The sequence below is a fragment of the Chelon labrosus genome (genome assembly GCF_963514085.1).
Source record: "Chelon labrosus genome assembly, chromosome: 22".
Classification (NCBI taxonomy): domain Eukaryota; kingdom Metazoa; phylum Chordata; class Actinopteri; order Mugiliformes; family Mugilidae; genus Chelon; species Chelon labrosus.
In genome coordinates this window covers 16,942,365-16,963,333 of record NC_140355.1, presented here as the reverse complement: position 1 = coordinate 16,963,333, position 20,969 = coordinate 16,942,365, and the positions used below count along the sequence as shown (strand labels likewise).

At 44.7% G+C, this 20,969-nt stretch overlaps 1 protein-coding gene across 5 annotated transcripts; it reads left to right on the top strand.

The window, feature by feature from the left end:
- Positions 1–5,113: 5,113 nt before the first annotated feature.
- Positions 5,114–20,885, top strand: sec16a (SEC16 homolog A, endoplasmic reticulum export factor). 5 transcript variants are annotated; one of them, XM_084572371.1, is made up of 32 exons: positions 5,115–5,569; positions 7,079–9,417; positions 9,964–10,488; positions 10,635–10,786; positions 10,936–11,024; positions 11,127–11,250; positions 11,443–11,647; positions 11,762–11,945; positions 12,026–12,168; positions 12,397–12,458; positions 12,688–12,826; positions 12,934–13,176; positions 13,261–13,358; positions 13,447–13,528; positions 13,649–13,766; positions 13,875–13,986; positions 14,103–14,208; positions 14,343–14,483; positions 14,580–14,693; positions 14,884–15,085; positions 15,171–15,628; positions 15,739–15,783; positions 15,977–16,141; positions 16,253–16,339; positions 16,434–16,490; positions 16,587–16,707; positions 16,813–16,950; positions 17,075–17,157; positions 17,796–17,867; positions 18,250–18,309; positions 19,241–19,309; positions 19,419–20,885. In XM_084572371.1, the coding sequence occupies exons 2-32, from the start codon at positions 7,153–7,155 to the stop codon at positions 19,491–19,493; spliced, it is 6,534 nt and encodes a 2,177-aa protein (XP_084428497.1). In that variant the 5' UTR covers positions 5,115–5,569; positions 7,079–7,152; the 3' UTR covers positions 19,494–20,885. The 5 variants fall into 5 exon arrangements, with proteins under 5 accessions (XP_084428495.1, XP_084428497.1, XP_084428493.1 ...); XM_084572369.1 differs by having other exon boundaries at positions 5,114–5,569; positions 7,079–10,488; positions 11,446–11,647; XM_084572367.1 differs by having other exon boundaries at positions 7,079–10,488.
- Positions 20,886–20,969: the final 84 nt, after the last annotated feature.

Genomic DNA, 20,969 nt, shown 5'->3' with positions numbered 1-20,969 from the left:
CACAAACTAAACATTGTGCAATCTTTAACATCTGTCTGTACAAATGAACTAGCCCTCAGTGAAAGGCAAATACAGAACTGTAATGGAAAGTTTTTAGAATTCACTTTGTCTTCGCCGTATCACCTGACCAACAACGCCTCTATCTGGTGGTGTTTTCAAAAAGCTAGAAGACGGAGTTGAGTTAACTCACACGCTGTATGATCCTGCTATAAGTCTTTGTGCATGCTTGCTCGCAGGCGTACTTAAATTAGATTTGTGACACCTACAAGTACAATGAATACCGGGGAAAAGGCCTGTTTTACTCAAATTCCTCTTGAGATTGAGTGAATCTATTTAATCCAGTTTTGTTTATATAGCCTCAATTACAACCTAAATTATCTCAAGACACTTTACAGAGCCGGTGACGGTAACAAGGACAAACTCTAGCCAATCTTTCACATTTCCCCAAGTTCATAATCCTACTTCACAACTCTTCAGAGAGAAATACACCCTTTCACCTCCATTGAATTCAGTTTCAGTTATTGTTTTAACTTTGCAATTTCCCATATTTCATGTAAAACCTATGAATATTAGGACAGTTCATTGTAAAGTCTGCATTTTCACTTCCCTTACACTAAGATTTTGATTGGAGGAATTCTATTTGTGCTTACAGTTCAGATTTCTGTATTCGTGCTTGTACCTAAATAAGGGATTTGTGTATTTCTTGCGTATGTCTTCCAGCAATGATTACTGTTCATCAGCTTTGCATATTCAGGCTGTAACGTGACTTGCTGCACCCATGCAAATGATGATTTGTTCATACTGGAACGCTGGTTCGTTATGAGGGGATGTGAGAGATCATCTGATAGGAGGATGTTCGATTATCGTCCAGATCTTTGCGTCCTGCAGTGTAAACCCAGGTCTGCACCTGCCCCTGCAATCTCCTCTATCACTCTATTACCACAACAGCGTGCGCTTGTGTGGTTATCTTAGTAAGGAGCGGTTTGAGTTTTAGACTTTGGCTGGTCATGACTTTCTGACACTCCTTCAGAAAGGGTTGTTATAGGGTTTAGATTTGGTTTAGGTTAGCCTTATGGGGTAATGGTTGAGCTTTGGAAGTCAATAATTCATACAGGCTTGATTGAGTTTGTGCTAAATTAAGAGATCCGCAAAGAAAACAGAGAGAGGATGTGGCTCTAAACCTAAATATTTGTTATTCCTGTCTCTGACTGCTCATATCTGCATTTAGCTCCTATCTCAGTCATCACACACCTGCCCAACCTGACAGCTGAATAAAAGCACATACGTGCCCCAGCATGGATGAACTATTATCTGGAGACCCTGCGCCATTAAGAAACCGCAGCCCTCATGTTAATATTCAGGGGCTTATCAGGAGTTTAGACAGTGGTTAACCAAACATTAACCACTCTCCTGCAAGGTTTGCCTTAAACGTGACCTTAATGAGAGGGTAGACGGAGTCTCTGAGGACAAACGCTGTCACAATTTCTGTGTAACCACAGGAGGTGAGGCCCACAGGTAATGCTGACTGACTTATTGTGATAAAATGATGAGTGTCTTTTCAACTTCAAACATTTTATTTAAATGTAAAACATGAGAATATTTTTGGCTACAGTCAAAGCCACAGAACTTTATTCTTTATCACATCGTGAGAGCAGTGATGTATCTGCATACGGCGCCAGGGGAAGATGAGACGTCAAATGAGAAGCGAGGCGTTTGTGGTTGCGGTGCTCATCTACTGCTGGGGTAGGGGGAGCTGGGGGGCAGATGTTGATGGCTGATTGTGACGGGTGAGTGTGAGAAGCAGCGTAAAAACACACTGTCCCAAGGTATGTGGTTCTGTGGTTATGTGCTCTGCTTGCACAATATGATCATGCGAAAGAAATGTTTGTCACAGTGTGATGTAGCTGAAAGCAGAGCATTTATTAATAACCTGTTTTTGTAAGCATGACATTAACTGCATATAGGTGCCCATATATGAGAAGCTTTATCTTAGTTCATTTGTGTGAAAAAACGTTTTTTATCCTTGTTTTGAAAAGGAGTTTGTACAAATGTCTTATTGTTTATGCTATGCTTGGTACTGCAGAATAGTGTGGCATGTTGAGGATGTGTTAAAGTGTAAAAAAAAAAAAGATAGAAAAACTTGCCGATGCCACAAATTAATCCAGTTTTTCTTGTTTTTCCTATATTGCATTACGACAAGCTGCAGCTCTGGCTTTACGCAGGTGAAGCTCGGGATTGCTCAACACGCTCCTTCTGCACCGAGAGGGCAAGCCAGGGGCTTTTAGGTGTAAACGTAAAGGTCTGTTCCAACCTGCCCCGTGGTCTGTAGTCTCCAGACACAGTCTAGTGGGAGGGCAGGTTTCGGTTGGCAAGTTTGAACGAAAGCAAGAGGTGAAGAAGGTGTGTGAACGAAATGTTGTTCTCCTATTGTGGGTGTTTGAACCCTCCACTGAAAGTGCACGGCTTCTCTCATTTGTGTTTTTTTTCAAACCGCACTTTTTCAAGGTGGACTTTTCCACTGCCTGTCAAACAGAGGATTCGCACAAGTGGGATGCACATCTATCTGTCAACACCTAACTCCCAGCCCAGCGGTGAAGGAGTGGTTGCATTGGAAGTTACAGTAAATAGTGTGCCACCCCATTGCAAGTGTAAACAGCCCAACGTGGTTCTTAAATCCAATGTTGCAATATTTAAACAAAACTAATCTCAAACATCTGTAGTGATACTCATATATTATACTTTAAATGTCTATTCATGCATGTATGATTCATACATGCAAAGAAAACTTTATACTTGTAAATACATAACCATATAAAAATAAAATGTGCGGTTATGCACGAGTTCATGTCAGTTAAATGACTGCACCTGATTCCATTCATGAATAAATAATCTCTAATGTGAATTTTCTGTTCCTTAGTTAAGGAGTATATTCACAAGATTTAAAGTTCTAATCTGTTCTAATCTGATAAATACGTCTGCTGTGTCACCCTTTTTATCTTCTGCCTCTTTCTTTTCACAGTATTCATTCATCTTCACCCACTCCTCTGTTTCCTTCTGTTTCAGAATATAGGGGAAATCATTATATTTCCTATGCTGTTCTATACGTTTACCTCTCACATGGTATATGAACACCACATATCTGTGTAAAATATTTCACACGCCCCTTCAGTTAAGATCTCAATAAGACACAATTTAATAGTAACCTAGCACCTCGTGTCACAAGTCAAGCACGTCTCCATTACCAACATCAACAGACCAGACGGTTGATTACTGGCAGATGATACTATAGCACCCCCTAGTGGTCTAACGCTTTAACCACATGGGCAACACACTTAAACCGTGGGATTAAAATGCATCAAGTAAACGTACACTGACCAATAAAAAGGTCACACACACACATTTCGTTGGACCGCCTTTAGCTTTGATTACAGCACTCATTCTCTGTGGCATTGTTTCGATAAGCTTCTGCAATGTCACCAGATTTATTTCCATCCGGTGTTGCATTAATTCTTCACCAAGATCTTGTATTGATGATGGGAGAGTCTGACCACTGCACAGCGCCTTCTTCAGCACACCCCAAAGGTTCTCAATGGGGTTAAGGTCTGGACTCTGTGGTGGCCAATCCATGTGTGAAAATGATGTCTCATGCTCTTTCACAATCTGAGCCCCATGAATCCTGGCATTGTCATCTTGGAATATGCCCGTGAACATCAGGGAAGAACAAAATCCATTGATGGAATAATCTGGTCATTCAGTATATTCAGGTAGTCAGCTGACCTCATTCGTTGAGCAACATAATGTTGCTGAACCTAGACCTGAGCAACTGCAGCAACCCCAGATCACAGCACTGCCCCCACAGGCTTGTACGGTAGACACTAGGCATGATGGGTGCATCACTTCATCTGCCTCTCTTCTTACCCTGATGCCCCCATCACTCTGGAACAGGGTAAATCTGGACTCATCAGACCACATGACCTCCTTCCATTGCTCCAGAGTCCAATCTTTATGCTCCCTGGCAAATTGGAGCCTTTTTTTCCAGTTAGCTTCACTGATTAGTGGTTTTCTTAAGGCTACACAGCTGTTCAGACCCAATCCCTTGAGTTCCCTTCACATTGTACGTGTGGAAATGCTCTTACTTTCACTATTAAACATAGCCTTGAGTTCTACTGTTGTTTTTCTTTGATGTGATTTCAAGTGATTTTCTGACCACATTTCTTCCTTGATCTTACGACATGGTTGTTTAAGAAATGGGAAGCTACTCATTGCATCAGCTGGGGTTAAATAACTTGCAGCTGAAAGATAATCGCCCATGCAGTAAAGGATAATTACTAATTCAATACCTATTTGCTTAGTTAAATCCAGGAGGAGACTTTTTTTATTTTATTTTTTGGCCAGGCAGTGTATAAATATATCCCTATGTGTTTAGTATTTTTCTTATGTATATTTTTTGTTTTTCTTCTGTTGCATGCTGTTATTTTACATTTCTTCCATACAGCATACATTACTATGACATCTACATATATTTATTTAAATTAGATTCATATTTTCATGTGGTTTATGCAAGGTTGCATTATGGTTGCAATCTATTTACACTGTATCTACACTCTTTTCCCCCCTAAGAAATGGCACTATTGGTTTTTAACAATTTCCATTTTATTCATGCTACTGTGCATAGGTTTCCAACTTCTCTATCCTTTACTTATTTATTTTCTTCTGCTGTTCGTTTGAGGTAGATAACCCTTGCGACATTGGCATCTTCTGGCATGCAACACACATACGGTACACATCCACTCACTGTCAACATTGGTCTTCCATAAACAGACATACAAACAGTGCTCTGTAGGGCGCAGCATACTACAGACTATTTACAAAATATATACGTTATACTGGGTTAACTGCCTTTGTATCTTGGGGCCACATTTAAGTGTAAACACTTACACACCCATGTGGATATTTGGCATTACCTTGGCTTCAGTACTACCGTGATGAACCTTGGTGTTATACTTGAGCAGGTTATTCCCTGTTTATTACTTACAAGGGGCGATAACTGCGTTGTATATTGTCAAAGTCAGAAACATCGCACTAGGTTATGCACTTTAAAAGGCCTTGAAGAGCGTGGATTGGCCTCTCACGTCTTAGAGCTTGCTCTATGGGTTTAAGGCTCTTGTTTCTGTAAAGCATCTTGAGACAAATTGGAATTGTATTAACACTATAAATGTGTAAAATAGGTTGAAAAATTAATTTGCAGGCCTCCATTATTCCCCTTTAAGTGTTCATTAAAATTCTGGTCACTATTGCTATTCCTGTTTTGCTCTCTAACTGAAACACAGCATACAATTTTCTGTAGCGCTGCACTCTAACTAATAATTCATCCAAATCAATTTTCCAACCAGTAATCGATTCCAAATGTATTGATTTAGACAAATACACAGAATTGACCTTTAATAAGCCCCGCCCATGCGGTGACGCAATCGTTGTTTGGCCCGTGACGCTGCATGTACACGTAGCCTAGTAGGATGTGTTCATTGGAGATGGTGGCGGTGTGTCAGATCCACTGTCCTGCACATTTGTAAGATTTTATTTATATTTGTACACATTTCCGACGTCGGGTAAGAGTGAATATCTACCACAATTAACGTTGTTTTACCCTGAACGTTTGAATTTGGTGTCTGTATCAGGTATCAAACTGTTACTCTGTAGTTAGCATAGGCTAGTTAGCCAGCAGTGCTAACTGAGTAGCAATGCTAACGCTAGCTGACCAGGCAGTGAACCTGTTAAATTATTCTCGACGAGTGGTCAGCGACCTGTACTTTATCGGCGTGTGGTCCTGTCTCTGCTGATTTAATATATTAAAAAATGACAAGTTTAGTTGTCTTTAGAAAATGCCGGGGTTCGGACAAAATCAGGCGACTTTAGATATTAGTGTTGTGCTGGGTATGGCGTTTAGGGACAGAGAAGCGTTCCCGTTAGCTGTTGAGCCAAGCACCCTGGTCCTCTCCTCGTAGGCAGATTTGTGTTTAACGTTAACGTTCATGTCTCGCCACATGAAAACGAGCTACAGTTCAGTTATATCCCAGCAAGCGTCCGATGTTGATCAGAAGTCGATAGCTTTTATACCAGTTGGCTAACTTTGCTACTTTCTGAAGTTGGCAGTTCGACGCTGCTAATGTTAGCATACGGTTTTGCAACGGCTCTTCATGAGTGTGTAACCCCGGTCGCTTGAAAGATCCGGGATCACGGTGGTAGATGTAGACCCAGCCAAGGCTACTTGCTTTCTACTTTAGCTCTGTTTGTTGTTGAGCTCCTTTGCTACGATTTCAAATGCTTCTTGCTAGCTAATGTTAGCTCCCCTGAACTTCCTCCTGACAGTTCCCCAGTGTCTGTGTCAGATAGGTACTTTAAATCCATCAGGATGTGGTCATGGGGTCTGAAAGCCCTACGTATTTCAAGTGTGGTAACATATTAAAATGGTACACAAGGAAAAAAAGTTACATAAATGCATAAGCTAGCATTTGGCAACCGCAGGAGTTTCGGTTTAATTGATCTCGATTATTAGATCAACCTTAACAAACCTCTAGTAATAACTAGAACTGTAATACCCCTGTGCTCTCTTGGCAATAGTTTCTACAAACAGACAGATTTAATTTCACTTTTTGGCAACAGTTATCTGGAAGCAGGTGCTTTTTAATAAGTAGTTAAGCTACTCAAGAATTTCTATCACTGATGTTAACTGTTTCCTTTTTTACTGTTCTGTTTTAAGAGATACACGTTTTGTATCTTCACAGATGTAACGTGTTTTCTTGCAGCTATATAGAAGTACAGAAATATTTACATTATATTTATATGTTTCTGTTGAGACTGGAAGATGTAATTGAAGTTGCCATTTATATTTATTACAGTCTATCTGGTGTGCTGTGTCTAGCATAGCCCTTTGTGCATCTTAAAGCTGATGTAGAAATTGCCACGTTGTACCATTTGTGTCAATAGGAACATAGACTATAACACAAATATAGGTGTGGTTAAGTCCATCAAAGAGGCATGTCTAACTTTTTGTTAACCACTCCTTCTTTCCACGCAGCTACGCCTGACTTCAGTCTCTTCAGTGACATCTATTAGAGTGACCTGGTCCTTGGACCCGTTAGCTCTGCAGACATGCAACCCCCTCCTCGGACTGGACCTCCGGGAGCCTCTGGCCCTCCTCCCTCTGGGCCCAATATGTTCCGCAGGACCAGGCCTCACAAGGCTACAGGAGCGGCTACTGCCACAATGGCACCTGCGACACAACCCATGACAGACCCTTTTGCTTTTGCCAGAACTCCTCCACCTATGGCTGCGGGTGGTCTGCCGACAATACCTAACAGCAACCCTCCACCGATGCAAACCCCACCCAACACCATGTACTCTCAACCAAGCTCAGGGCTGCCTCCACAACCACAGACAATGGAGGATGTCCCAGCTGCTCCTTCTGGTCCCCCACCATCCTCTCTACCTGGGGTGACCCTGTTCAACCCTCACAGTGCAGCATCCTCTGGTGTTTTCCCTGCACCAAGTCCTGTAGGTTATGCACCTTTGCAGACAGAACAGGGCTACTTTAATTCAAGAGAACAGACACCATCCATGTCCACAGAGTCACCACATATGGCTATGGGCCCAACAGCTAGTCAGGCACCTTTTAGTCACGAATTTCAAGGACATCCTCCTCCTATGCCTGTGCCCTTCCAGCCACTGCCTCCCACCTCCTCCCCCTCCCAGTGGGCTCCTGATCACGGAAGTCGCCCTCCATCAGTTCAGAACTACTTCCAGCCTACTAGTGACCCTCCACCACAGCCTTTTAATTTACCTCAGCAGACTCAGATGTACCCCTCCCACAGCCCATCACCCCATCACGGCGCCCCCACTCCTCCAACCCAGCCTGGACATCCACAGAACCAGGCTCCCTTTCCCCCTCAAAACTCTGTACAAGCAGTCAGTTCCCAGTGGCCAGACCCAAATGGACCCCAGCAGCATAATTCCCACTTCCAAAGTCAGAGTTACTTCAGTCAGAGCGCTGCTCCCCAGGACTTGTGGTTCAGCCAGCCTCAACAGGACCCGGGCTACCACCAAATGGGGACCGGCCTGGGCCATCCTCAGCCTCAGCCTCAGCCTCACCCTCAGCCTCACCCTCAGCTTCAGCCTCAGCCACAGCCCGACTCTGCTGTATCTCAACATCCACCCAACACTGGACCTGAGCCTAGTTCTGCCCCTGGCCCAGTTCCATACCCTCAAGAGTCGGGCACACTTTCGCTGTTCTTTAAAGATGATGTGGAAAATGAAGAAACACTGGCTGGAGAGAGAAATAAGGCAGTCAATGGTACTGCTGAATCTTTTCAGCATCACAGCCACCCACAACCCCACAGTGGTCATTCAGATGCGTCTTTGGATTACCAAGCTCCTCTTCAAGATCATTCACACCTACCTTATATGAACGATGGAAATCATCCATCACAGGCACATACCCAGAAGCCACCTGATTCCCAGTTTGACCATGTAGAGAATTTGGAATGTGTCCCGAACCAGGAAGTATTACCCAGTGAAAGCCTTGGCAGTCCTGCTGCTGCTGCACCCCAAGGAGTGGAGCAGTTTGAAACTGGGCCAAACTTGGAGACCCCCGATTCAATTCCAAGGCCAATGAGATCTGCCAGTGTGTCATCCAATTATAGCAATATGAGCCACGGAAGTGGAACTGGTTCTCGTCGACACCAGGGAGTAGTGGGTACCTTTATTCAGCAGGAAAGCCCGCGTCTCACCGATGAGGCTAACCCGTCTGCTGCCACTGGAGGCTACTTTGAACAGATTGACTCGTCACCAGCTGGAGATGTGGGTGTGCAACAGAGCTCCCTGGAGCAGATGTGGCCTCCCACACCTAGCCCTCCCAAACCCACTGGTATTTTTCAGGCCAGTGCTAATAGCTCTTTTGAACCTGTGCGCTCACATGGAGTTGGGGTGCGCCCTCCTGAGGTTGATAGAGCTAACATGGTAGCGGAAGGAGGTGCCGATTGTGCACCTGGCAACATGGAGCAGCCACCAGATAATATGGAAAATATTTTTGCCCCTGGGCACCCTCTGCCTAGTGGTGCTGGAGGTGCTGTGCCTCATGTAGTGCCTCTAGCGGTTCACTCCCGACCTTCATCCCGTGCTCTTGGGGCCAGTCGACCCTGCGAGAGCCCTGCCACTACTCTGTGGGCTCAGAATGATCCTACAAGCTTGGGCGCTAACATACTTCTTGCCCCTGCTGCCCCGACAGTTCTTGCCCCTTTACGAGAACCCAGTGCCGATGTCATCCAACCTCCAGAGGATGGCCCACTGGACCTTCAGCCCTCTCAGAGAACCCAGCCAACTTCTCAGCAGCACTCAGAGAACCTAGAGAATCCACCAAAGGTGAGTGAGGCAGGGCCGACTGACTCTCAAGGCAACCTAGGCTATGCATCTCTTCTTGTGCCTGGCTCGCTCCACCAGCCTGTTGTGATTGCCCCGCCAGTGTCCAATTACAGTGTGATTCTCCCTAGTTCCACTGCTCAAGCAGCAAGTCCCAGTACGTCTCAACCACCTTCAGTAACCAATCAAAATCAACTCTTTTCTCCTGGACCCATGACTTTCAGTTCTTCAGCTTCTAATCAGGGTCCGCTCAATCTGACTCGAGACAACGCGGTAGTGGCAACGTCAGAAATCACAGCTCCGCCACAGTCTCAGCCAGTCCGCCCTCCTCTTTCAAGGGGTCAATCATTGGGTGGAGACAGTAATTCTGCTCTTCAAGTTAATCCACAGGCTTCGCTTATCACTATTCCTGTCTCTAATCACAATCAGCCGTCAAATTATGAACTGCTTGATTTTTCTATGCACCAATCACAAGCCCAAGCCCAAGCACCTGGCCACCCTGCGTCTCTACATGAGTCTCCACAGTCTAGTAATGGATTTTACCTACAGGTCACCAAAGATGCTCAGCAGGGACTAAGAGTTGAAGGAAACGGCTCTGTCCAGACCCCAGCCTCTTCATCGGCCCCGCAGGTGCCACCAGCACCTCCCCCAGCAGCTTCAAACTCCCAGCAGACCCCAACAGAGCCTCCTAACACTACAGATTCTCCGGCTGCGCTTCAGGGACAAAAAGATGCTCCACCTGTGAGTGGGGCACAGCCTTCATTTGGCCAGTATCCAAATCCAGCACAGGCACCTGCTGCAGGGAATGTTCCCCCCCCTCCTGCTGCAGCCTACCCTCCAGGCCCCCGAGGACCTGCGCCTCCAGTGGCTCCCCAGCCAGCTCCTGGTGATCCATCTCGACCACCCTCCTCTGCAGGCAGCCATCACGGCTATGGGCCCCCTGCTCCAGTGCCGGGGCAGATGTATGGTGGCTATTATGGCAATTATGGAGAATACCCAGATAGCAGAGCGCCATATCATCCTGGACAGTACCCACCTCCAACTGTGGATCCTAGAGCGCAGCCCTATTATCAAGTAAGTGTTCATTTTTTTCTGCACAAGCTTAATAAATTGCACAATACTCAATCCTGATGAGAGGATAAGGCGCTGTTGAGCAGTTGTTTGCCATGCATTGTAAAAATTGTAACTGAAAATCCTTAACTGGTGCTTTTATCTTTCAGGATGGTTCATACAGAGGCAGAGGAGATCCCTGGTATGGGAGATATGAGGGACAGGCCCCAGCTTACCGTGATCCAAACTACCAGTACAGAGAGCCTCAGCCAGAACGACCCAGCTCTAGGACTAGCCAGTACTCTGACAGACCCTCATCCAGGTTAGTGAAACGCTTTCTCAGTCATAACACCATCATTTACACAGGATGGATTTTATGCAAAGTCACAAACTTTACATTTTAAGCTTTGGTTTCTTAATTGTATTTAGAGGCTTATAAACAAAATTAACCTGTAAATCTTTCTCCCAAAGACAAGGCTATCCTGAGGACTACCAGAGAGCAAACCGAAGTGCCTACAGTGACTATTATGCAGATTATCCCAAGCACTACGATTATGCAGGTACGTATCGCAGAGTTAGTGCTATGAATCTGAACACATTTTTCCTCCTTCGCAGATCTTTATAAATAAGACCTTGCCTCTCTCTTTGTTTTCTATGGAAAGGATACAACTATGGTCAGTATGACCCACGATACAGAGGATACTATGATCAGTCCTACTGGTCTAATTATGATGACGCCTACAGAGCCAGAGAGAGCTACTATAATCAACAAATGTATCCTGCCAGGTATGCAGAGGAAACCTTTCATCATGTTGATTTATGTTTGGAAAATGGATTCAAAACAGTTTTAAGGTTATCTGAATTCAGTTCGTTACATGATACATACTGTTAAATACATAGATATTTGCTTCTGCTGTCTCATTACAATGATGGCATTCCAACTAGTTAAGTTAATTATGGAAGTCCTGTTTAATTTAGCAGCAGGAAAGAAGGCTATGACGACCAGTGGCGCTACTATCCCGGGTATGACGCCAGTTTCGATGATGACTACCGCCGTCGTGGAGACGCGTACGGCGACGATTTTGACCGCCGCAGCGTCCACAGCGAGCAGTCGGCACACAGCGTGCACAGCTCCCACAGTCACCACAGCAGACGAAGTAGCTTCAGCTCACGATCGCAGCAGGTGAATGATATTTCTGCCACTCATGAACATATTCCAAGTCCGCACATTTAAGTTGATTAAATTAAATCTTACTTTCACTGTGGCATACTTTACGTTACTGTTTTCCTCCTGCAGAGCCAGGTATACAGGAGCCAGCCTGACTTAGTGTCAGCAGTTTATGACACCACAGCATCCACTCTGGCTGTGGACTACTCGTACGGCCAGTACCCGAACCAGACCGATGCCTCCCAGAACTACAGCCAGTACCTCTATCCCGCTGACTACACCGCAGACAGCACCTGGGTCGCCCCCGAGCAACGTGAGTCCCGAGACGGCAACAGGTTCCAAACAGAGTTCAATTACAAGTTCTCCTAACCCACGCTCTTATTTCCCCTCTAGCCCCCCCTCGTCCTGCAACCCCAGAGAAGTTCAGCATACCCCACCGCTGTGCCCGCTTCGGACCTGGTGGCCATCTGGTTCAGGTGCTGCCCAATCTCCCCTCAGCTGGACAGCCTGCTCTTGTTGACATCTACAACATGGAGGTATATCTTTTAAGACTATTTCAGAGCCTCGTTCTATGGAGTTTTTATTTACTGTTATCTGGAAAGCAAGAGGAATGAAGTTGTTATGCTTTTGTGAAGGTGCAATTTCTTAATTCACTTTATTAAACTATGAATGTAAGGTTTAAAACAGTAAATGATCTAAAATGGACAAGGGCTTTTTCAGATAAGTGAGAATTTATTTCTTATTTCTTATGCTTGTATTTTCAGACCATGTTGCAGGATACCCCGGATCAGGCAGAACTGCGATCTTTCCCAGGACCCCTTATTAAGTAAGTGTATTCTGTCTTCTTAATCCATCACAAAAACATTAGGTTGGAGAAAAGGATCATGAAGAGTTAACGCTTGAAAAATAGGACAAAAAAGTAGAAGCCAAATGAAGGTAGAATTCATTGCAGGACTGTAACTTTTGCTAATTGTTCCGAATGAATGACACACTAAAAAAAAAGTAGCATTTGTTGGTTTGATTTTTACTACTGTCCCGTCTCATATCTTCATCAGAGAGGAGACCCATAAGGTGGACGTGATAAAGTTCTCCCAGAACAAAGCCATGGAGTGTTCCCGGGATAACAACCTCTTGGACAGAGACTCGGCCCGTCTGCTTTGGGACTTCATCGTGCTGCTGTGCAGACAGAACGGGGTAAGACTGTGCAGGAATAACTGCGAATCCGCCAGACAAAGACATGGAAGCAGCATTTTTATCCTTCCTTTAAATAACATTCTCACCATTGTACTCCGTTTCTTAAGACCGTCGTCGGCACAGACATTGCTGACCTCTTGCTGAAGGAGCATCGCTCCGTCTGGCTTCCTGGCAAGAGTCCCAACGAAGCCAACTTGATTGATTTTAACAATGAACCTCTGGCACGCGCTGAGGAAGAGCCCGGAGCTGGACCACTATCCCTTCTATCGGACACTTTCATGACCGTCCCAGAGAACCTTGGCAAGGAAACAGAACGCTTCAGGGAGCTGCTTCTGTTTGGCCGCAAGAAAGTAAGAAACACTCATAATAACTGCATGATACTAATTACATTTTATCTTGGGAGATCTGAAATGTTTTATTATGTTGTCTAATAGGATGCACTAGAAGCAGCCATGAAGGGAGGACTGTGGGGTCACGCCCTGTTGTTGGCGAGTAAGATGGACAACAGGACGCATGCACGGGTCATGACAAGGTACCATTGATGTAAAAATCAAAATAAAATAAGCTTGATAGCCACTTTTTGTGTGATTATGACATGTCTTTTGGTCTTTGTTGTTTAGGTTTGCCAACAGCCTACCCATCAACGATCCGCTCCAGACCGTGTACCAGCTGATGTCGGGGAGGATGCCTGCTTCTGCCACCGTAAGTGTTCCTTCTGTTAACGATTGCAGAAGAAGAAGATGCACACAGTATATTTTTCATGCGTGCAGCCTGCATTTTTGTTACCACCTTACTTAAGATTTATTTCTTGTATATGCGCAGTGCTGCGGAGAGGAGAAGTGGGGTGACTGGCGCCCTCACCTGGCCATGGTGCTGTCAAACCTCACACACACCCTGGACCTGGATACTCGCACAATCACCACCATGGGCGACACTCTAGGTAGGTTTACAAATCCAGTAACTAGCAGCACTAAACTGAATGACATTTGAATTCTTGACCGCAACAATCCCTCACACTCCTGTCGCCATGTTTTCCGTCTTATGGCAGCTTCTAAGGGGCTGATTGACGCCGCACACTTCTGCTACTTGATGGCCCAAGTTGGTCTGGGGGTTTTCACAAAGAAGAGCACCAAGATGGTTCTGATTGGCTCCAATCACAGGTTAAGAAAAGAAGCCGACACACACACACACGATTCTGAGGGGCATTCTGAGAGCAGTATAAGATTTACAGAAAACAAGCCACACTTCTAACTTTATCTTTGTCTTTTCACTTCAGTTTGTCCTTTTACCAATTTGCAACCAATGAAGCAATCCAGAGGACTGAGGCATACGAGTATGCTCAATCTCTGGGCTCCCAGCCTTGTTCACTGCCCAATTTCCAGGTAGGTGGTTATCATTTTTACCAATGAAGCAACTCAAAAACAGCAAGAACCATAACATTTGCTTCAAGAAGTGGTCTTATATGCATTTTTTGTAGGATTAACACTGTTCTCTCATCTTCATTTTCTCCTATTAGGTTTTCAAATTGATCTATGCATGCCGCTTGGCTGAAGCAGGCCTGTGTGCTCAGGCCTTCCACTACTGTGAAGTCATCTCAAGGACTGTCCTCTTGCAGCCCTCCTACTACTCCCCCATTTTCATCAGCCAACTCATCCAGGTATGCTCCCCAGCTCCTCCTCGTCTCCTTTTTCTAAAGTAAAGTCCTTACAGACCCCGTGTTTGCATTCTGACATTTTACGCCGTTCGTCCGCAGATGTCGGAAAAGCTGCGGTTCTTTGACCCGCAACTGAAGGAGAAGCCCGAGCAGGAGCTGTTCAATGAGCCCGACTGGCTGATTCATCTCAGACAGCTGGATGGACAAATCAGGGTGAGAGTGCACGCAAAGAATATTCAGAACTTTAACCGTATTTCGAAAATATACAAATACAAAATTTCTAGTGTGACATTTGGACTTAATTCTAACTATAGTTTTAGTAATAGCCACTTCTGATTTGCAGTATTGAGATTGTTTCATCGCTCTGCTTGTAATGAATGTTAGATGCTTTCATTTTTTTTAGACGGGTGTGATCACATACAGCGCAGATAGAGCGACTCCCACACAGTTCAACTGCAGCAGCCCCAGCTCTGAGTTGGACCATTCTAGTCCACCTGAACCTTACAACATGCCGCCGGAGGTGGATGGGCCAACGCCTGACAACCCCCTCATGAGCTCATTACTGCCTGGCCCTCCACCACAAGCAGTGCAGTTGATGCCTCCAGGTGTGTGTGTGTTGCACTCGGAATCTTATTTTTAACTTCTCTGTTCTGCGAGACCAACGAAGATGACATGAAATCTTTCTTTCAGCTCCCACTTCCATCCTCCAAGATGGGATGGCCCCTCCTCAGCATTTACCCTCCAATGATGTGCCCCAGTTCTACCCAGTACCCCCCACTGGACCACCGGGACAGTTCCCCATCCCAGGCTACCCTCCGCAGGACCCCGGCTTTGCCCCTCCGCCCTTCCAGCCTCAGCCCGAGCAGTCAGAAATGTATCCGGGGGCCCACCAGCAGCCGTGCCCCCCTCCACACGTGGGTCAAATGTCGCCGCACATGCACCCTCAGATGCCGCATTCCCCTGTGCAGATGAACCCCCCGCCGCTCCAGATGCCTCAGCACATGCCCCCGTCTCCTGGGCATATGCCACCTGCAGAGCATCCACCTCAGGGCTTTCCAGAAATGCAGCCTGCTCAACCAATGTCATCCTCCCCACGCAGAAACTCCTTCACGCACCAGATGGACTTCTATGACCACATGGCTCAACTGGTCAGTGGAGTGAAAAAAACATGCATCCCATTTTTTTTTTTGGTGAAAACTCTTCTGTGCTGTTACATGTTATGAAAAATTCTTACTACGTTGTGTTTGTGACGACGCAGGGTCCTGGGAGATCACGGGCTCCTTCACAGTCTTCACTGCATATGGTGCGTTTATGTGTCATGTGTAAACTACAAACATGTGTTCTTCTTTTTAATCTGTTTGTTAAAAGGCTGCATTTATTTTACAGTAGGGCTGCAAAGCATTATACGTTAGACAAAGTATTTTAACTTTTGGCTTTAGTTTCCATAAACTGGCAGCTGCTTCTTCTTCTTCTCACCAGTATTTTCTGTTGCTCAGGGATCAGGACGCCGCTCGCGTACGACCTCCGAGTCTTCCACTCACTCGGTCGGAAGAGAACGGAGCAACTCAGCCGTGAAACAGGCCTCTCCGCCTCCGCCCTCTATTCCCGAACAGCCCCATACAGAAGTGGCCAAGAAAGTCAAGAAAGACTCTCCAAAAAAGGTTTTGCATTCACAAACAAGCTGTCAGACGTTAAGATGGTGCCCCTCTGGTGTTTATTAGGGCCGAGTGCAATTTTCTTTTCTTTTTTTTCCTCTTTTTCTTTTAACACAGAGTGGTGGTGGTGGTGCCGGCTGGCTGAGCTGGCTCTATAGAAAGGGGAAAAATGAGGCTCACTTACCAGATGACAAAAACAAATCTGTAAGCTGTTAAATGTGCATTGTCTTATTTCCATGTTACTTCATGTGTTTGTACATGCGGCTAATGAAAAGCGCTTTATCGTCTTTATTGTCAGATTGTGTGGGATGAAAAGAAGCAGAGATGGGTTGACTTGAACGAGCCGGAAGAGGAGGTCTGTTATTGTTTAAAACTTTTTCTTTTCTCTTTTTAAAGGCGGAAAGATTTGGAGATCAACCAGTACTAATGTGTTTCTTATATAATCTGCTAGAGTAAACCCACTCCACCGCCTCCATCTGGCTTTCCCAAGATGCCTCAAATGCTTGGCCCCGGAGGACCGCCTGCACCCCCGGGTGGCGGTCCTCCCGTCAACATGTTCTCCAGGAAAGCAGGTAAGACGAGGGTTATTCACAGTGACATCAGGCTACACAAACATAATAATTAGAAACTACTTGTTCTGTTATATGTTTCTTGACTTTCTGGTTTTGTCTTCTCAGGCACTAGGAGCAGATATGTGGACGTTCTGAACCCTAGCAGAACTACTAAACCAGGCGGGATGGCCCCTGCTCCAGCTGACCTCTTTGCTCCTCTGGCACCAATGCCCATGCCCGCCAACCTATTTGTGCCTAGTTCAGGTTCGTGCCGTGTATTAAAGACTGTAAACGTGGTTGTATAGGCTTTCTGTCAGATTTTGGAAGGGAGCATTAGAGAGCAGTTAAGGATTGAAGAAATAACAGGTTTTCCTTAACTCTGGTGTAGCTCCTGACGATCAACAACCTCTGGAAGGCAGCGAAGGGGGACATCAGGAGCAGAACGCACCGAACATCAGCGCTGCTCCACAGGTATCGTAAAATTAATTTCTAGGTCAAAGAGGATTTTATTTTCATTTCAGCCGTATAAAGCAGGTGCAGTACGTAGTCAGATGAGAGGACGTTCCTCCAAGACCATGGAGCTATAAGTACAATACAAGTGCGCGTGTGCAAGCTTATACAGACAATACTAAACGGTGCAAACCGTTCCAACTGTTGCAAAGACAATACAATACTTACAGACAATACAAAACACTTGAGAGACAATGCACTTATAAAAAGACATTACACAAAAACAGAGAGCAGCACAGACTAATATGGAGACTAAAGGTTCTTTTAAGGTACTGCAGGACACCCAAATGCTAGTCGGCATTGCCTGTTGGGTTAATTTTTGTTTTTACCCCCTGCTTTCCACTTTCTGCTTCACTTTCAATGAGTGAAATGGGAGCGAAACCTACGCCGACATTTCGCTAAAAGTACCTGGAAGTACTAAAGCAGAAACGCGCTCCTACGTTTTTTTCTATTTCTATTTCTATAAAACATTATAAGATAGGCTTTATAACATATAAAGATAAAAGACAGGGTTGTTGCAGGTACATATCACGTTCGTTTACGTAGTTCACATAAACTGCAAAGCAAAAGCTTCTCTTCTGTTTCTTTAATCTGTCCAGATGTTCAACCCAACGTTGTTACCACCTGCCCCCGACGGCCCCCTCGTTCCTGACGGCTCACAGTCCGGGGAGGTAAGATCAGTCTATCCCTGTCCGCTGCTAATGTGTCCCACCATCATGTCATCTCTCAAACATGACGCTAACAGCCTATTGCGTTCACTTTGCTTATTTGTATGAAAAATTAATGAAAGAGGGGAAAGAACCATGAGAATTCATGCATGTCTAATTAAACTCTTTGCTCATAATCATGCCAAACGTCTTGACAATTAGTACAATCTCTGTTCCATGTGGGGCTGTAAAATAATTCTCTCCATGTATGTTTTTCCAAGAACCATAAGCTGGTTCTGAACTGGTAAAAAAAAAAAAAAACACATTTAATCCGGTGCATGGGAGTTTATTAATCTGGGTTTCTGTTTTGTCTGTCTACTGTTTATTTCCCTGCTGCTGTCTATAGCTGTCTCGTTCTAGCTCAATGAGTTCTTTATCACGCGAAGTGAGTCAGCATTTAAACCAGGTACCTCTAGCTGGGCCTCAGATGGTCCACCCTCACCCACCGCCTTGCCACCCTTCTAACTCACCACATCGCCAGTAGCACTGCTTCATTAGTTTCACCCAAAGCTTCGCCACCGCCGCCCATCAAACCCAGGATGTCTGCTTGCTCACTCACCCACTGTCTCCAGCATTACTCACTAAAATCTGGATCTGTTACGGAAAGAAACTGCAAATGGTCAACAAATTAAAAAAAGAAATGTCAGTCTGTAGGTTGAACTATCTTGAAGAAACATGGATGGATATAACGCCACAAAGTTTACCATCATTTAATTTGTTCAGTACTTTAATTTAGGACCAAATACCTGCAAAGCTAAGGGCATTCCCATCAACCTCTGCTGTGCTTTGTGTTTACTGGTAAATGTTAGCAAGCTAATTTGCTACACTAAGATTATAAACATCATAATAATCATACCTGCTAAAGATCAACACGGTAGAATAACCACTGTGAGCACAGAGCTTCTTGCTCCTGGCTAAAAGTCTTGTTTATTCTAAAGAAACATTTACAAAGTTAAAGATAAGATAAGAACTTTATTGAACCTGCCAGGGGAAATGATCTTGCTCGCAGCAGTTCAAATGTCAAATGAGTAATAAATAAAAGCTATAAATAGTTAGCAGATACACAGATATGACCTGCAGAAGACCAGAGTGAAGCATGCTGGAGACATTAACCCATCATAAAGCTTGCATGGCTACTAAAACAACATCGTGACAGTGGTTTGTAATGCTGCCTCACTGTGGATCCAGATCATCTCTGACATTGCTTTTCCTTGACTTCTGTTTTTCCTAATTTTGTCAAATCCACACCTTCCTTTTCCTTCTTCTTCTTCTTCTCTTCAATAATAGTAATAACTCTGTATGTGCTCAAGTAACGCTGTTTGTCCTCGTGCTGACAGAGTCATCCTGCCCAGGGAGCTGCTCCACCTGGAGGCGTCACTTTTTATAACCCTGCACAGTTTCCACAGGTACAGATTTAAAAAAAAAAATAAAAAAGATAACTCAATAAAGTCAAATTGTTCCTTTTTTTTTTTTTTTTTTTTATAATCCTCCTTTATTCTCTTTGCTTCTCCCCAGACAAGTGCACCATCAGGAGGTGGACAACGCCCTGGCCGTTTGGGCGGCCAGCGCCAGTACCCTGTGATGAAGTAACCATCATTGCCACAGAGAGATACTGTGCAAACAGACTTGTTGGATAGATATTACCTGGAAGTATATGAAGCACACGGACATACTGCTCTCTGTCTTAAAGGACCCTTCTCTTTGCCTGCACCTGAGGAGAGCGTAGTCGGTCTCTCCATCATCATCATCATCGGTCTTCGTCCAACGGCTTAACCACTCTTTTCTTTTTTGTTTAGTTCAGGTACTGTCTCTGGTGTCTTTTTTAACAGGCTCGGCGTTTCCTTGAAGGGCTTACCGCTGCATCCGAACGGACACAGCGGCGTAACAGATTTTTAACACGGAGAAGGCTCATTTGTGGACGCTTTCGTACACAAACTGTTTTGTGTTCATGTTGGCAAAATTTAGTGTACAATAAATCTCTTGCTCCTCTAACGCTGCCCTCAGATCGAACACTGTTAACAAAAACGATCGCTCCGCGTCCTGTCCTGGGTTTCCCTCTTTTTTGTCTGCGACCGAATGTACGTGTGACGGATAAAAAGAACGAAAGAAAGAAAGTAGCACCTTCGCGTTTCATATTCTGGACTCGTAGGTGCAGCTTTTTCGGTGTTTGTGAACTGGAGATAGCATTTTTGTGTGAGAATGATTTGTCAGTAGTGCTTTGTGTCCGCCGTGTCGCTCGCTCCTCCTCCGTCGCCCTCCAGTAAAGGAAGCATGTTGGGTGGCGCGGGAAAGCGAGGAAGGTCTGCAGTGTTAGGTTGCTGCTCGTTTCAGATATTTATTTAATTGTCCTCCTGACCGTCAGCTCTCCACTTCTTCGTCCAAGTTAAGCTCGGGTTCCTCTTCTGAGGAGCTGAAACGTCATCCGATTGAGGGGTGGTGTTCAAGAACAGCAGGAGCCAGGATTAAAACTGCATTTTAAATGTCGCTAAAAATGAATCTATCCAAATATTTGTATATCAGATTGATTGTATTTATGAGCTGTAGGCATAAAGGCGTGTGTGTGCGTGTGTGTGAGTGTGTGTGTGTGTGTGTGTGGAGAGCTACTAATTTTTTCTGATAGGCTTTGACAAAATGCATTTATGATTGATGAGATGATTCATATTCTGATCATTTGTACTGGCCGCTTCTGCAGACAAATAAATCATTATCTAAATTGTGAACTGAGAGCTAATTGTACTCTTAAATACTCCTCGCAATTTTTATTTTCTGATTTTTAATTCAGTCACTTGTCCTCCCAGAATGCCTCCGATTTGATGTAGTCATCGGTTTATGATTTTTAAAGAGGTCCCCTTTTGTTAAAGAGATGTTCTCCCCAATGTTTTAGAATTCCTCCTGTAAAATTCTTGACATGAAACCGTAAGTACAAGAGGTAGAAACAAATGGTAATAAAGGTATTTTTTTGCGCTCTGTAGCACTTTGAAAGTGATGTCTATTGGTTTCATTCATTATATAAAGGTTTCTGCCCGACACTCAACCTGTCACATTCTTCTGCACATAATGTAAGAG

Excerpts from the sequence above, each read along its gene's own strand:
- sec16a (XM_084572367.1), top strand. The coding sequence starts at position 7,153 with ATGCAACCCCCTCCTCGGACTGGACCTCCGGGAGCCTCTGGCCCTCCT. Across the intron at positions 13,529-13,648 it reads GGATGCCTGCTTCTGCCACC|TGCTGCGGAGAGGAGAAGTG; the intron begins GTAAGTGTTCCT and ends GTATATGCGCAG. Across the intron at positions 16,340-16,433 it reads CAGATGACAAAAACAAATCT|ATTGTGTGGGATGAAAAGAA; the intron begins GTAAGCTGTTAA and ends CTTTATTGTCAG.